Source organism: Cornus florida, unplaced genomic scaffold (assembly GCF_030987335.1).
Source record: "Cornus florida cultivar Cherokee Brave unplaced genomic scaffold, ASM3098733v1 CherokeeBrave_3.0.0_Hap2_Chr06, whole genome shotgun sequence".
Classification (NCBI taxonomy): domain Eukaryota; kingdom Viridiplantae; phylum Streptophyta; class Magnoliopsida; order Cornales; family Cornaceae; genus Cornus; species Cornus florida.
The window spans coordinates 77,571,625-77,589,061 of NW_026775576.1; the positions used below are offsets into that span (position 1 = coordinate 77,571,625).

General features: G+C 33.6%; 2 protein-coding genes across 3 annotated transcripts; both read left to right on the forward strand.

Moving 5' to 3' along the window:
• Nucleotides 1-622: 622 nt before the first annotated feature.
• On the forward strand, nt 623-2,401 carry LOC132312188 (uncharacterized). The gene is made up of 2 exons (XM_059810453.1): nt 623-785; nt 1,891-2,401. Exon 2 carries the CDS (start codon nt 1,897-1,899, stop codon nt 2,101-2,103), a length of 207 nt encoding a protein of 68 aa, XP_059666436.1. The 5' UTR covers nt 623-785; nt 1,891-1,896; the 3' UTR covers nt 2,104-2,401.
• Nucleotides 2,402-9,101: 6,700 nt separating this feature from the next.
• Nucleotides 9,102-12,814, forward strand: LOC132312189 (aspartate carbamoyltransferase, chloroplastic). Of its 2 annotated transcripts, XM_059810455.1 has the most exons (7): nt 9,102-9,225; nt 9,319-9,354; nt 9,995-10,568; nt 10,645-10,784; nt 11,394-11,567; nt 12,105-12,341; nt 12,435-12,814. In XM_059810455.1, the coding sequence occupies exons 3-7, from the start codon at nt 10,013-10,015 to the stop codon at nt 12,540-12,542; spliced, it is 1,215 nt and encodes a 404-aa protein (XP_059666438.1). In that variant the 5' UTR covers nt 9,102-9,225; nt 9,319-9,354; nt 9,995-10,012; the 3' UTR covers nt 12,543-12,814. The 2 variants fall into 2 exon arrangements, with proteins under 2 accessions (XP_059666438.1, XP_059666437.1); XM_059810454.1 differs by having other exon boundaries at nt 9,102-9,354.
• The last annotated feature ends 4,623 nt before the right edge of the window (nt 12,815-17,437 follow it).

Below are 17,437 nucleotides of genomic sequence, written 5' to 3' on the forward strand. Positions count from 1 at the left end.
TTCTATGGACTCAAGGTACCTCCCATAAAGATCCCGAGTCAAAACTCCAAGTTTCACTTTTCGCCATATTTACGAAAGTGCCACTGGGCACCCCCAGTGCACGCCGAGCATCCTTTTAAGCATCTTGTGTGCACGCTGAGTATCTTGTGCACGCTGACAACCCCCTGAACAATCCTTATGGCTGTCTAACCAAAGCCAAAGTATTCCCAAGACATGGCATGGCCTTGAAATGCCCATGTCTTCCCTTGGACAACCGTCAAGGGGCTAACACTAGGCCACAAGACTCTTCCTCTTCTTCAAATTTTATTTTATTTTTTCATTGACAAAAGACTCACACAAGACCCTTGGTAGCGGGAGATCTTTCCCCAATAATTTCTTACATTCTGCCTAGAATCAAGTTTGTAACTCTAAAAACAAATTATTTTTAGATATCTATAAAAGATAGTTATTTAAAAATATGTATTTTTATAACTGAATTTTCTAAAAATTGAACGAATCAGAATTTTATTATATAATTTTTTATTTTTTTGAAAACAAAAAATTATTATAAGAACTACAAACCAAGAATATGTGATTGGGGGTTGTTTTCGAAGGACAAACACACGTTGATGTAGTTCAACATCTTTTAGAAACCAAGGTACATGAGGGGTCAAAAAGCGAAAAGAGAAAAAGAAAGGGTAGCACTAGCAAATTTTCGTTCTCTACTCAAACCTTTTTCTCCCGAACCCTAGAGAGGCAACAAACAGTTAGCTGATCGTGTGAAGTCGATATTCTCGTCAGACGAGGTTAGTCTCATCACTCTCCCTATTGACCTACTTCACGTTCTTCTTATATTGGAATTAGTATCATTCAGTTTTATCATCTCATAACGAAGAAATGAGCGTTCTCGGTCAATCCTTTATCATCCAAACTCTGAAATACATACAATTATTTGGTTTCAAGGGCATCTATGAGTATGGAGTGTGTGTATTAGTTTACCGTGTCTTCTGACAAGTAATTGTTTTGGGACTTAAATTCGAGACATTTCTATAAATAGAACAATTTTGTTCCAATAAGTAACTAATTTGTGCTTCATTTTTCAATGCACTGATAATTCCATATCTTAGAATAACTTTTAGTCAGTTATTTTTGTTGGGAATAAAGAATAAATTTTTTTTAAAAAAATTTATTATAATTTATCAAGTCCACCTTTTTTTGCTTGGAAATTCTTGGTTTATTCATGAGATTAAAAAGTTAATTGTAATGGGTTATTTCAGTTTAATGGTCTGTATTGGCCAGAATGATTAAACCTGTTATATGTTTGATACAATGCCTCACAGATGTATGTGTGTTGGACCCTCTCTCTCTACTTACGCAAAACTATGTTCTTAAATTTGGTTTGTTAATAGTAGCAGTTGAGTCCAATGTCTGGCTGTTGGTTTAAGATCTAATACTGAATTCATGAGCCAAATTAATTTTGAGATTAGACTGTCGAATATGATTAATAACCCCTGATAAACTGGTCTGAGTTCATTAAGATGGATAATGGATGACAGAGACCAAAAAATTGTTTGAGTAGCAAACCTGACAGATCAGACCACCTCTTCACTCTTAATTCGTAATTGTGAGTGTGTGTGTTTATATAATGTATATATGTGTATAATATAGTAACTACCCAAGGTGACACTGATTTGAGCATAGCATTTAAAATTATCGGTGGCCATTCCGTTGACCATGGTAGTAAGGTTTTTGTGGTAGCAATACTCGTCCTGTTAAGAAGATTTTTTTAGCATTCTCATTTAATTCCTCCAGATTCTAGGGAAATAGTTGGTTTATGTACAGGATTAGAAAATTACTTCTGCAACCTTTAATACATCTGTTTAATAAAGTTTCTCTTGAATTGTGGATTAGTGGAAAATGAAGAAAGGTGTGCACCCGCAGATGCAATGGATTTCCTACGTAACCCAGAGTGGTCGATTGATCAATGTAATGATGACCAAAATACACTCGGTTGGTAAAGTTTATCACCTCAGAGCTAGACGCCAGATGGCACAAAGTGTTGGGCAGATTGCCAAGTTTAATCGTCGTTTTGGACCAAAGGAAGAGGAGAACGAAGAAAAATGACTTTTTAAGGTGCAAAATTAATGGTAGGTATCACAGATAGATGCTTCATGACTATGTATGGGATTGGCCGTGAACGACCAATAGATTGAATGCTTTGGTGCACATCTCTTTCTGTTTTATTGGCTTGTTGTATTTTCATTTTGATGATTTAAAATGGTAGTACTGCCTATTGAATTACAATTGTAATTCTTTCTTTATTGCTCTCCTCCCCTCTCTTCTCTTCACTTCCTTTTTAATGTGTCATTTGCCGAAGTGGGCTGAATAAAATTATCCAGTGCTTGCACAGGTACCTGTTGTATATTGCTTTTGGTAAAATGCAACATCGCTGAACACTTATGTCAAATTTTAAGATTACTCTTCCCTTCTGTTATAGCTGTTTATTTGACTTCTTTCCTACTCTTGGCAATTCTTAGAGAGCAGGAGGAGAGTAAAAGAAGTGATAGAGATGTGTTTTCTCTTGTTTAATTGAGGAAAACAAAATATAAGAAATATGGTGGAAAGCAGGAAAGAAATTGAAACACATTTGTGATTTGACTATCCTTTTTCCCCTTTAGAAAGGATGAGGAAGAGTGGGCAGGCCAAAAAATCTTGGAAAGTCTTTTCTAACATTCAGCTCTATATTAGTTGCTCTAACTTTTCTATTGTCAAGCACCAATAGTTGAGATCTTATAAACAATTCCAATTAGCATCCCATGCTGCATGCTGGCAGTCTCTCTTGAACTCTATTTCTCTCTTTGCAATCACAATTCTATTGTCATCTTGTAGCCCTCTCCTTTCCACAAGACAACTAAAGAATTGAAGACCTCTGGGTTTCTTTTTCTTGTTCTTTGCCCTTTTTCTCATCTCCTGTCATTTGAGTGCCATGGCTTGCTCTGTCAGCTTTGATATGTACCTTGTTTAAGTTGACTATTATTGAGTTGGAATCGTAGTACTGTCTTGTGCTTGATTTTTGGTCATTGGTTAACCTGCAGACTGCTGTTTCCCTTGCAATTTACAACTGTTGTTATTCTGTTGATGCTAAAACGCTCAAAGAACATTTGCAGAAAATGATTCACAAACTCATTATGCAAGTTCAAGTCAGTGTTATCGGTAATATTGCATGCTTGCAAGCCTGGATGGCCTCCTTTCACTCGTCTTTGCCATTTGATTGATGGATTAGGCTGGTAAACTCTTATATTTAGGATCCAGTTATTGACCGGGATTGGAACTAACTGCATTTCAGAATTCATGATCTGTAGAAAATTGATTAGAATCTCATTTACACCCGAATCATCTAATTGAATCTTACATGTTCCCCACATATGATAGAAGTTACATGACATAGCTCTCATTATCGTTCTAAACCTTCTGACTATTGTTGGTATTGGATGCTCTTGAATCTCACTTTGTACAGGGTAGATAGGTCTACAACACAATCCTAACAATTTGGTGGGTGGTTGTGCTGTTTGCAAGCCACTGGAGCTATTGTTAGCCTGGTATGTAAACTAACCTTTCTTTATGGGTGTTCTAGGATCAAATTTCACATGGTGTGAGAATTGCTTGTTACTAGATGAGGTTTTTATAGCCTCATCATTGATGTTTGTATGGGGTGGATATGGTAGGGGGGAATTTTCATGATATATGGTTCCCTGACAAGTACTGGAAGGGCAATACAATGGTAGAGGCTCTTGGAGTAGTAGTTTGAGGAGAAGAGTTATAGCAGTGCTATAGTCTTAACCATCCAAGACATTTCATCTCCCCTTGAAGACTTGTTGAAATTGTGAGAATACCAGTTTTCCTAGGGCCTGTTTAGTAACAGGAATTAATTATTCCTGTTTTTACTGTCAATTCCTAAAATAAGGAATCAAAAATAGAAATCATGTTCAATAAAGTAATTTTACTTTTGGGAAAGTACTTTCTCTTTTTACAAAGAAAAGAGAAAGTGGCACTTTGATACTTTCTTTAATTTCTCCACTGTAGATAAAAATTACTTTTTGCACCGCACTTATCCCCAAAGCCATCTTCCTTCCTCTAACCCATCTTTCTTTGGTAAGACTCGTATCACCAAGACTTGGGTTCGGACGATCAGTGACTGGTGATCGGTGACGGAGTGGACACCAACTCCTCTATCTTCTTCTCTCTACCACCACAAACTGCTACCAAACGCCGCCGATCATTCCTTGAAAACTAAAACCCCTTCCTCCTCCTACTGTTGACCCATCATCTCATCACGTCGGCTCACAACACTACCAGCTTGGAATTGGCCAATGGCAAGCAGTGACCGGTGATGGAGAGGATGTCGGAGTCGTAACGCATGAGAGAGCTGACAATAACCCCATCAGAGTCGTAGCGTAGAGTCCTACTACTTGATTTCAACGTCGTCATTGCCGGCGAAGAAGATAGCTCACAACAACCCCAAGAAGTCTTCATGGTGGCGGGGATCACAGTAATTTTTTTTTTATGACACTGTGATTAGAGCAATTGTAATTATAGTGGGTTCTGAAAGACATTTAATTTTGTGTTGATCGAAATAGGTTTGTGGTGAGATTGTTGATGTTTGAAAGCTATGATGGGAGGTGGTGGTGGATGCGAGCCTGAACTAGGGATGGTGGGATTGGGTAGATGATAGAATTGGGTATATGATTAAGAACAAAGGCAAAATCATAATTATTAAACTTTATTTTATTATTTTACTTTCAAAATTTTAATGAATTTTAGATATTATTAAATATGATTTCACTTTTTATTTCAGTTCAAGAAATCAAAAATATGATTTTACTTTAAAAGAAAGTAAAACTAAGAAAGTGAAAATATTAGGAAACGAGCCCTAGTGTGTGGTTTAAATCAATCACCATTTGACACTCAAGCAAATGTGTCGAAAATGTGTTAGTTTTATTTAACATTTTTTTTGCTTAGGTGTTGACATTTAAGCTTTATTCAGTTTTTTTTTTTTTTTTGGTTAGGTGTCAAAAGGTGAATGACCGGATTATGTAATAATTTTTCCTAATAAACACATTGGTTTGAAGAGTTTGCTGACGTGGGTGACTGTAATTGGATCTTTAAGTGAAATGAGCTGTCCCACCCAGAGAAAAGGAAAGATGACAAATCATTTTTCCTTTATAAATTTACATCCTTCAAAAAATAGATGGAAGAAAAAGACAAATGGAGAAGCTTAAAATTAAATTTTATTTTAAATTATATAAGTTTTAAATTACAGTATTATCCTTTATAAATTACAATATATAAATATGATTGGATATAGTGGTAGAAATAATTAAAACTTTCTTTTTCCTTCTCTCTTGACGAACATAACAAATTATGAGTTCATTATCTTTTATCCAGTCTCTTTGCTAGAGTGTCTCATCCAAACATTTTTATCAAATTATGAATATATTATCTTCTATTCAATCTCTTTCCTAAAATGCCTCAACCATACATTTTGATCAGATCAGGTATACGTTAATAGGGTGAGATAAAAGATGATGGTCATCAGGTACACTGAATAAAGACCTAGATCACTTAAAATTCAATATGTATAGATGAGAAAAAACTAGAGTTTTCCCATGCCGTTACAGTTGCTTAAATCACGCATGTAAAAAGCTAAAAATCCTTTAAGAGCCCCATCAAGCACAAAGCAATAGAAGACCCTCAGTATCACGTAAATTGTAATTACTCCACACACCAGTTTCACCACCCACGACACGAGTTATTAGAAGTTACCCCTGTAAGAAGAACATGACCACCCTAAGCTTCTCCGGACTATATGAAAAGAATGCCTTTCTCATAACCTATATATACACATCATTAGCTACAATGCCATTGTGCAATGCATCTGGAAAATGATGCAACGAGCCGAAACCCTAATCGACATATTTGTACTAGTTTCGCTGCTGCCACTTTTACTTCTACAGGTTGTGATCGTAGAAGGCAACCCGATACATAAACGGTTGCAACAGAATGGCACAATTGGTTCACCATGGCTCAAGAGAGTGACCAATCCGCGACCCACTGGGTGTTGGAACAGGCCGTGGATTTGTGACCAGAGAGAATATCCACCTAGAGTGAGAAGGCGGTGTTGTAAAAACCGTTGTGTTGAGGTCAGTTCCGATGTTAATAACTGTGGGTTGTGTGGGTTCAGGTGTCCGTTTACTTGGCAGTGTTGCCGTGGTTTGTGTATCAATACCAATTTCAATCCGTTTCATTGTGGAAGATGCGAGCACAGGTGCCGGTTTCCGAGCTTTTGCTTCTATGGGATGTGTGGTTATGCTCAGCCTCCCTTCCCATTTCCACCTCGCCCGCCTTTTCCTTTCCCTCCAAAGCCGCCTAAGCCTGAACCACCACCTAAACCTGAACCCCCCTTTCCTTTCCCTCCAAAACCGCCTAAGCCTGAACCACCACCTAAACCTGAACCCCCCTTTCCTTTCCCTCCAAAACCACCTAAGCCTGAACCCCCGCCTAAGCCTGAACCACCATTTCCTTTTCCTCCAAAACCGCCTAAGCCTGAACCGCTGCCTAAGCCTGAACCACCATTTCCTTTTCCTCCAAAACCGCCTAAGCCTGAACCGCCGCCTAAGCCTGAACCACCATTTCCTTTTCCTCCAAAACCGCCTAAGCCTGAACCACCGTTTCCTTTCCCTCCAAAATCGCCTAAGCCTGAGCCACCTCATGTTCCTCATCTTACCCCGGGTGGAGGTCTACCACCTCCGTCCGGTTAACGTTCTTTGGCTGAATTTGTTTCCATTTCAGCACCATGCAATCACGGAAGTTGTTGTTGCTGCTGCTTCGGTAGTTATTGTTATTTAGCTGAAATAAAAAGAGTATGGTAGGGTATGTCGTCGTTTGCATTTTCATGTTTTAAGAAGGATTATGCATGTAAGTTCATTTGTATTTTCATGTTCAAGATCCATTTTGCAATACACCATATTTTGTATTCTGGTTTTTGTTGTTCCTTTTTGCTGGCTTTTGTAGCCTGTGCTTTGTTCTTTTAATAATATCTTACTTCGAAGAAAATAAAAAATAAAAAACACATATTTTGTATTCATCACATTTTTAGTTAAGTATTCATCTTTTGCTACAAATCATTCATGCAACTTTCATCATCTTTATCTTAATTTCATATAAATAAGGTATTTCAATTTTTTTTTATTACATGTGGTTTGTCCCTCCAATCCTTACAACAACTTTGACCATTCGATGGTGGGAAAGAGGACCCCATAATTGTCATGGTGAAAGGCTTCAGAGTTTGATGATCACACATTCTTTTAATGACAAATATATCCCTTTGTTTTCTTCCTCTTGCGAGTAACTGGTGCACTGGGCCCTTGTAGACTGGATCTGGGTTTGGGCCTTTTGGAATTCTTTCCTGGGCTTGATATCTTACCCACGTGGCTTCGGCCTGTCTGTATAGGGGCCTTGGAGTGTAAAAATGTACTAATTATTTTTACTTTTTATCTATTCACTTATTTACCGAAAAAAAATAAATAATAACTAGTATGCTAGCTTGTGAGTAGAATGATCTGAATCTTAATGGCGGATGATCCACCATTGGGCATGTACATTCCCATCTCACTTGTATCGGCAAATTACTGAAAAAAATTATTTGGATGTACTCTTTTTGGGTAATTTGGTAACAAAAAAAATTATTTTCGAAGGGAAAAAAAAATTTGTGGATGCCTTTTTTATTTCTAGATGTAATCAATGTGGTGGTACTATATATGGTGCTTACAGATTATGGGGGAAGGGCATTAAAGGTGGCTAGTGTTAACATATGCAGCTGTTCTAAATTGATGTTCAAGATCCTATAACATAGTGGCTCATAGCTTAGGTAAATGTGCAGCTCAAAATAAAAAAAAAAATTGAAATTTTAATAGGTATGTAATTCAAAAAAAGGAAAATTATTACTATTAATACTATAAAAAAATGATAAACATCATGAAAGTTTTTTCATGAATTTTATCTTTTGCCACGCTTTTTGAATCCATATTGAAAAGAGAAAGTACATACAAATTTATTTAGGGAAGTCATATCTCTCTATATATGTCTGAGAGGAAAATAATATAAAACTTATATGCATATAAGAAGAGATAGAGAGGACTGCTTTTACGGAGTAAAAGATTATTTACTACGTGAAGATACAATCAATTTATTTTTGTAGTTTGTGTATGTATTTGACAAATATTTGTTTAAAAAGTTTGCAATAGATTTCTCACCCAATATAGCATCATTAAAATAAAGAGAAATTATAAATAAGTCAACAAATTGTTTTTATTCTTTCGTATACAAAACAAATAATCCTTCGATTTGCTTTTAAAAAGCTTTTGCGCGCCAGATTTCTGAAGCCAAAACACCACAAACATATACTATATATATAAACACACTCACTTTAGCCTTTAGGGTGTGTTTGGATAGACGGAGAAGAAAAGAAAAATAATGATAGTATTAGTTACGAGAGAAAAGAAAGGATCGTAATAATTTCTATTTGTGTTTGGATAGATAGGGGAGAAAAGAAAAGAAATGATAGTTATTCTTGTTTTGATAAGATAAAGGAGAGAAAAGAAAAAAAAAGATAGTAGACAAATTACTTTTTTACCTTTTCATAACCATGGAACTTGAATGGAATAATAAATCTGTATATTGATTTGTGGAGGCTAATTTTGGTATTATCAAAATATCACTTAAAATCACTATACTTTCTCTTCCTATCTTTCCTTATCTTCTCAAAATTGAAGAGAAAACAAATAAGAGATAAGGAGGGATAGCTATCCCCCCTATCCCTCTACTTAACATACACTATCTTCTCTTTTCTTTTCTCTCCCCGTCCCTCCAAATCAACCTTCCCAAACACACCCTTAGGGAAAGCCTTAAAAAGGAAGCGAAAAAGAGCACTTGGTAGAAGGTTAACTATGTAAATTCCTTTATCAGATTCTAATAAGATAATGGAGCTGGCGGGGGATTTTTTAGGAGTCAAAAGCGCCTCCCGAGGAATATATATATATATATATATATATATTATATTCATATATATTTGGCAATATATTAAATTTCTCTCCGCAATTTTTGGTTGGAATCCGGCGACATCAAAATTCCCCAACGCCGGCGAGACCCTCTACGTTTTTTTGCTGGAAACTCTTTTTGGGTAGTTTGGTAAAATCACATCTACTTTGCCCTTTTCTCCTTTATTTTATTTACTAACCCCCTTTCTCTCTCTCACTCTATATTTTCCCGGTAAACAAACAGCGCCGATAAGGGTTTCTTTTTTCCCCCGAAAAACAGGTATCATTCTCTCTTCTACTTCCTTCTATTCCTTTACTTATGGTGTTACATATGTCTATATCCACATAGCATATTCGTTCGTTGTATATAACATTCACGACTGCTTTACGAGTCGATTGTAACTCTCTGCTCTAGAATTTTCCCTTCGTTTGCTTGTTTGCCAAAAAAAATGAAAGGGAAAGAACGAATTTTTTTTTTTAGTGTTTTATTTTTGTAAAATATATGGACTAACACAATTTGATTTTTTGGTTGTATTTGGATTCTATTTCGCATTTCTTCGTATTTTCTCTGCTATAAATTAGAAGAGAAAATCATAATTGGATTCCTTTTTCTCAATAGGGGAGAGACATATATGTGTGTGTATATATATATATATGTATGTATGTATATATAGCATTACACTCCTTCTTAGTTTAAATCATTCATGAAGAATGGATTTTACTTCTTTTTGTCCCCCTAATATAACATTTTGAATGTCAAAAAGTTGCATTGATTTAATGTGTTATGAATCTTTGATTGTGGTTGTTTGATGTTAAATTGAAGCTTTATGGTTCACATGATCAATGTGTTGCTTGTTTAAAAGTGTTACTATTTTACGTGCTGAAAAGCACTCCAACAAATTGAATGAACTTCAATTCAGGAGGTTCTTCCTATTGCCATGGCATCCTCAACCTCGTTTTCTACATGTACACTACATGGGGCTACGAATACCCCTAAAGGGTTCAACTGTTCCAGAGATTTCATGTGCAATTATTCAAGTGTATTTAAGCAAACGGTGATGCCTAAATTGTTTTCACTATCTGCCGACCTAACACATTCAAGGTTGGTACCCGGTGAGAAATTAACAAGTTGGGAACAGAAAGGGAGGCTCTTATCAAGGAATAGAATCCAATGCCGAGCAGTGGATACCAAGAATTCACTTTCATGTTTAGGGGGAAAGAAGTTCCAACTTGATGATATAATTGACGCTCAGCAATTTGATAGAGATATTCTTAGTGCTATTTTTAAAGTGGCACGCGGGATGGAGGATATAGAGAAAAATTCACCTGGCAGCCAAGTTCTCAAGGGCTATCTAATGGCTACCCTCTTTTATGAGCCCTCAACTAGAACTAGACTTTCATTTGAATCTGCCATGAAACGGTTGGGTGGGGAAGTTTTGACTACAGAAAATGCACGGGAGTTTTCATCTGCTGCAAAAGGAGAGACCCTTGAAGGTAGTTTTTTTTTATCAGATTCATTTTGAAGTTGTTTTGTTGCTTTTTGGTTCTGATTTTGGATCTTAATTGGCAGATTCTATAAGAACTGTTGAAGGGTACTCGGATATAATTGTAATGAGGCACTTTGAAAGTGGTGCTGCCAAAAGAGCAGCAGCCACAGCTAGTATTCCTGTTATTAATGCTGGGGATGGTCCAGGACAGCATCCAACTCAGGTGTGCAATGATTATTATTTACACTATGTTTGATTTGATGTAATATATATTTATTGTAAAACATTTTTTGTATAAAATATTTTACATTTAAATCATTTTTCAAAAAATATTTTTGGTGTTTGGCGTTAAACCCCTTTTCTTTTTCTTTTTAAATCCCAAACAGTCAAACAATCCTGCATACTATACATCCTGATAAGTGTGGATCTGTCAAAATTTGTCTGGAACGTCTTTTGCAAAGTCATGGTCCATTAAGTCATGAAGGTGTTTGCCATGTTCATATAAAGTTGAGAGTCGTCGATTAAATAGATAGGGAGGTACATTCCAGTCGAACACTGAATGGGATTACTGATTCGAGATTAATATGTTGAAGTAATCCATTAAGAAGTTGTAATATAACTTGCAGAATTTGAAAAAGTAAGTCATTTTTGGAGTTGTAGTTGAAAATCTTTCCCCAGTAAAGTGTTACTCAATGCATATGAATGGCTTTGTTAAGAGCCTTGTACTTTGCAAATTTACTTTCTCAATTTCTTTTATCTTATATCAATTGGTGATAAGAAATTCTTAGGCTGTTAACATCACATCTCTGCTCCTGTTTGTGAACACATACAGGCTCTTCTAGATGTATACACTATTGAAAGAGAGATAGGAAAACTGGATGGAATAAAAGTTGGGCTTGTTGGAGATCTTGCTAATGGAAGGACAGTCCGCTCACTTGCCTATCTGCTCACAAGGTACCAAGATGTGAAGATCTACTTTGTCTCTCCAGAGGTGGTAAGAATGAAGGTAAGGCAGCAAATGACAAATTCCATTTTGAAACACTGGCAAACCTTAGTGTTTCACTAGCTGAATTTAAACTTCTGTTGTCATGTAAATTAGGAATTCAGAACATATCAAGCTTTGTTAATTTCTCTAAGATCTACGTTACCTGGACGGGCACGTGTGTCAGATACGGGTATGATCCATGCGTCAGACGTGTAAAATCTCTTAAGAGAAGAACACACAGACATTGCTAAATACTCATTTTTAACTCATTTATCTAATATGGTGTCCAGTGTAGCTTTTAACTCATTTAAAAGTAATAGTATAGTATAATTGAACAATTGGATATGCTTTTTAAATACATGTCCAACCAAAAGTGTTGTTCACATATCCCATACCTATGTCCAAGCAATATGTATCCGACACGGGTGCTATACTACTTTTGAAGAGTCCATGTAACATAGTCTAAGATGACTAAGATCAAAGAGAAGTTCAAAATGATTTTAGGAGATGAGGAGGTAGGGTCGCTCATATTTTTGTTTTCATTTTCTTTAATTTCAGGATGACATAAAAGACTATCTGACATCAAAGGGAGTAGAATGGGAAGAAAGTGCTGATCTGATGGAAGTGGCTTCTAAATGCGATGTGGTATACCAAACTCGCATTCAGCGAGAACGGTTTGGAGAGAGGATCGATCTTTATGAAGAAGCTCGAGGCAAGTACATTGTAGATCGGAATGTCCTTGGTGTGATGCAAAAGCATTCTGTTGTCATGCATCCTCTCCCGAGGCTTGATGAGGTTAGCCAGTTATGTTTGTTCTTGATGTTTGCATGAGTATTGAGCATGATTATTTTCTGATGCAATGATAAATTCATTTGTCTTTTTTGTTAGATAACTGTGGATGTTGATGCGGATCCACGGGCAGCCTATTTTAGACAAGCAAAGAATGGTCTCTACATTCGGATGGCTCTGCTGAAGCTTCTGCTTCTTGGGTGGTGAGAAATATATATATCTATCAAGTTTTGATGCATAATATTTCTTTCTTCAGGCAAATTATGGATATATGAGCTTTTGACCGCAAAGACCACGAGAATGGTCTGGTTTTGAATGGTGTTTGGACTGTTTAACTAGGGCAAATTTTTACAGTCCTTGTTTAGGCTACTTTTAAGAGTTTTATATCTAGGAAAGGATTGTTCTTAGCATATTTCCAAGGTGACCAGAACAAACAAAATATTATCATTTTTAATCTAAACGAGGGCCTTGAATATATAGCTTTCTGCGTCTTAAATATTAAATATATATAATATAATTTCCAACTCAGTATTGAAGAACCTGATTTATTATATATTGTCAGATTGATCAACCATTTCTCAAGCAATGATTTAACAAAATAACTTCCTTAAATGATATAAGCTAAAAACTGCATAAACCATTTGTCCATTATTGTGGATAGAATCGTGTCCACAATACGAATTGAATGATTTATGCAATACAAATTCATATTTGAAGATTAGTTTGAATTCAAAGATATTTTACCTACTATTCACATAATCTAATTCAGTCATTTGGCTGAAGATTATATGGCTAGCTATTGGCTGAAGAGTATATGGCTAGCTATTTCTAATAGCTAATTGAGGGTGGCTCTAATTTAATTGTTTGGAGATATGGCAGAGCCACAAATACTGGCTGCAATGGTGGAATGTATGTTATCCAATCTGTCATAATTGATTCATGGTCCGCAACAAACAAAAGATCCGAAATAATAATTTAAAAAAAAAAAAAAAAAATTGGTTTTTCTTTTAATAATAATTAACATGTTCCTGACCCAATTCAATACTAAGAGTGATCTGTCAAGAAAATTTTGATTATGGGTTATAATAGATATTTTACCTACTATTCACATAATCTAATTCAGTCATTTGGCTGAAGATTATATGGCTAGCTATTGGCTGAAGAGTATATGGCTAGCTATTTCTAATAGCTAATTGAGGGTGGCTCTAATTTAATTGTTTGGAGATATGGCAGAGCCACAAATACTGGCTGCAATGGTGGAATGTATGTTATCCAATCTGTCATAAATGATTCATGGTCCGCAACAAACAAAAGATCCGAAATAATAATTTAAAAAAAAAAAAAAAAATTTTGTTTTTCTTTTAATAATAATGAACATGTTCCTGACCCAATTCAATACTAAGAGTGATCTGCCAAGAAAATTTTGATTATGGGTTATAATAGAATTATTGTCACAATATTATATTATGACATATATAGTTTGCTTTTAAACTTATGTGGTAGAATGGAAATTTTTTTATTTGGTGGTCTCTAATAGCTCATATTATTATTATTTTTTTCTTTCTCAAATTGATCATTTAAAATGACTAAATAAAATACTAAAATATTATTTACACCATAGTAAAGATATGTCATGTGATTCGACACCTATACTTCAAATCATTGATTTACCAATTTGTTTGGTTTCCTTCAATATCTCAAATTATATATATATATATATATATATATATATATATATATATTATTAAGTGTTTCAGTATTTATTTATTAATTGATATAAATTTTATAAAACTCAAAATTACTCAATAAAATTAAAATTAATTCAAATTAACAAAATATAAAAAGAGTTTAATTCAAATTACAAAGTCCCACATTGGTTTTGAGTAAAAAGATTATATGAAGGCCTTTTATAAAACTATAAAGGTAAAGAAATAATAATTACACCTTCTCGGCCTTTTGGCTAAGATCAAGTGTAGTACTACGTTTTTTTGGGTCAGCCTTTTAGTTAACCTTTCTTGGTTTTTTTGGTTAAGATCAAGTGCAATGCTACTTTCTCGGCCTTTGTGCAAAGAGTTTCAATATTTATTTATTAATTGATTGATATAAATTATATAAAACTCAAAATTACCTAATAAAATTCAAATTAACAAAATATAAAAAGAGTTTAATTCACAATAAAGAGCTCTCATTAATTATTATATTCCACTATATAGATATATCAATATTTAAATTACCTAATAAAATTAAAATTAATTCAAATTAACAAAATATAAAAAGAGTTTAATTCAAATTACAAAGTTCCATATTGGTTTTAAATAAAAAGGATTACATGAAAGCCTCTTATAAAACTATAGAGCTAAAGAAATAATAATTACAACTTCTTGGCCTTTTAGCTAAGATCAAGTGTAGTACTAAATTTTTTGGATAGCCTATTGGCTAACCTTTATTGGTTTTTATATTTAAAAAGTTTCTATAAAACTCTAACACAAATTACCTATTTATCTATTTATTATGAGATTTTTAATAAATGGAAACTTAATTAGACAAGAATTATTAAAATAAAAAATATTTATTAATGGATATAAAAAGAGTTTTTAAAAGAGTTTATATTAAACTCTAACACAAATTACCTATTTATTTATATATTATAAGTTTTTTAATAAAAAAAAAATCTTACCAGACAAGAATTATTAATATAAGATCATGTGATGTGATTCAACATCTGTACTTCAAATCATTGATTTACCAATTTGTTTGGTTTCCTTCAATATCTCAAATTATATGTATATTCAGATTGATCAACCATTTCTTAACCAAATAACTTCTTTGAATGATATACACTAAAAACTGCATAATTTTATAGTGAAAAGACACACCATCATTGTGGACAGAATACGAATTGAATGACACTACAAATTCATATTTGACGATTGGTTTGAATTAAAGATATTTTACCAATTACCCAAAGGCTACTATTCACATATCTAATTCAGTCATTTGGCCCAGGAAGAGAGTGACACAATTTGATCTTTTCAGGATTATTATGATATGCAAAATGTTATATTTCCATGTTAAATCTATATTTTAAGAGGAGTTACACTATCAAAATATTATAATATGAGAAGTCTTTTAAGAGAGCCCGTTGGAGTGTCTATTTTATTCTATTTATTATATTTTGAGTTTGAGAGGCCATTTGCCATTGAAGTACCTTTTTTTTTTTTTTTTTTTTTTTTTTTTTTTTTTTTTTTTTTTGCATCTATCTGATATATTTTGAGTTTGAGAGCTCGTTTGAGAGACCATCGGAGATGCTCTATATGCTATTTCTAATAGCCAATTGAGGATGGCTCTGATTTAATTGCTTGGAAATATGGTAGGGCTACAAAAAACTGGGCTAAACTGGGATAGGAGTATCAGTATCTACATGCTTATAGGATAAAGAATTCCAGTGAATACCAATGCCTCCACAACAAACAAAAGATCCAAAAATGTTATTCACGCAACACTTCAACCGACGTGCGGATATTATTTCTTTTTTTTTGTAAAAAAGTATTTTTTTTTCTTTTAATAATAATTAACCTGTTCCTGACACAATTCAATACTAAGAAATACTAATAGTGATCTGTGTGTGGGTTGTAATGCCAACAAAAGTTTGATAATGGGTTAAAATTATTGTCATAATGTTATATTATGACATATATAGTTTGTTTAACTTTATTATAGTTAAATTTACAGAATGCTGTTAAAATTTTGAATAACTCGATTAATTTGAAACAACTTATGCAAACATATACTTTTGAATTTCGAACAATTCCTTCTTTGTGTTGTGTGGAATTTTTTTTATTTGGTTTTCTCTAATATCTCATATTATTATTTTTTTCTTTCTCAATTTGATCATTTAAAATGACTAAATAAAATACTTTCCTCCACGATTTACACCATAATTTTATAATCAAAAGATTTCACATTATCAGTGTGCAACAAAACTTATATTCGTACAATGCAAATTGAATGACAAAAAAACAAATTCATATATGAAGATTCGTTCGTAAGAAGGCATTTTGTTTCTCTTTTAATAACAAAACACAAAGAGTAATTTATAAAGCTGCTATTATGGTCACGCGTTGTCATGACAAGAAACTAATGGTATATTTGGTTTCGAATATTCTTTTAAATTTTTTGTTGATAATTTGAAATTAAAAAATTATACAAAAATCCATTTAATTGATAGTTTTTAAAACTCAACTAAAAAAATACACGTTTTCATATTTTGAGAATTATTTTTAAAAAGTTGAACCAAACATGTCATAAATTCATAATACATGTAATAAAGATAATTCTTCTCAATAGTTGGAGAGTTATTGTATTAAGAAATATCAATGAACTTTTATTGAGTGTTAGTACCACCTTGGTGGTACATCACTGCAACTTGAATTCAATGAAAAAATCATCCAATTGTCATCTTAAATTCGGAATTTAAGAAAATTTTAATCTAGTTAAATTAAATTTTCTTTTATTTTTCAAATCATATCATGAATTCAGTGCTTTCAAATGAAGACGAAAATAAAATTTGATACAGTTTATTAGAGTTTAAGAAAATCTTAATCTAGTTAAACTAAATTTTCTCTAATTTTCAAATCATATGATAGATTCAGTGCTTTAAAATGAAGACGAAAATAAAATTTGATGCAGTTTATTAGTGAGAGCAATTGTTTAGGCGCAATTTTCCAATTCTTTATTGTTTAAATTGCATCATCAGGCCAAGCCGACAAAATGTTAAGCCATTGTTGAGTGCCTTTTAACAGAATGTACCAGTCCATCCCTCCAAGCCAACTTGAGCACTGCTTGAAAATTTTCGGGCTTGGGCGGTGTAAATTACAATTTGGTTTGTATTTGGATTGAAAAGTAAGAAATCGATTTCATTTAAGAGCAAACTTGAGCTCACCCCGAATTACAAAATCTGTAATTCCAACTAAACTGATATATATATATATTTGTATTGATTGCGTGTGATTGGCTATTTAATGAGTTCTCCCTTATAACATAAATGACATATTAAACTTCGTAATTCTAGATCATTTGATTATTATGTCGTGCCAATATCT

What these genes read in the sequence shown, in the direction of transcription:
- LOC132312188 (XM_059810453.1), top strand. Translation starts at nt 1,897, where the DNA reads ATGAAGAAAGGTGTGCACCCGCAGATGCAATGGATTTCCTACGTAACC.
- LOC132312189 (XM_059810454.1), top strand. Translation starts at nt 10,013, where the DNA reads ATGGCATCCTCAACCTCGTTTTCTACATGTACACTACATGGGGCTACG. An exon ending in AAAAGGAGAGACCCTTGAAG is followed by an intron (nt 10,569 to 10,644) that starts GTAGTTTTTTTT and finishes CTTAATTGGCAG; the next exon opens with ATTCTATAAGAACTGTTGAA. An exon ending in CAGGACAGCATCCAACTCAG is followed by an intron (nt 10,785 to 11,393) that starts GTGTGCAATGAT and finishes GAACACATACAG; the next exon opens with GCTCTTCTAGATGTATACAC.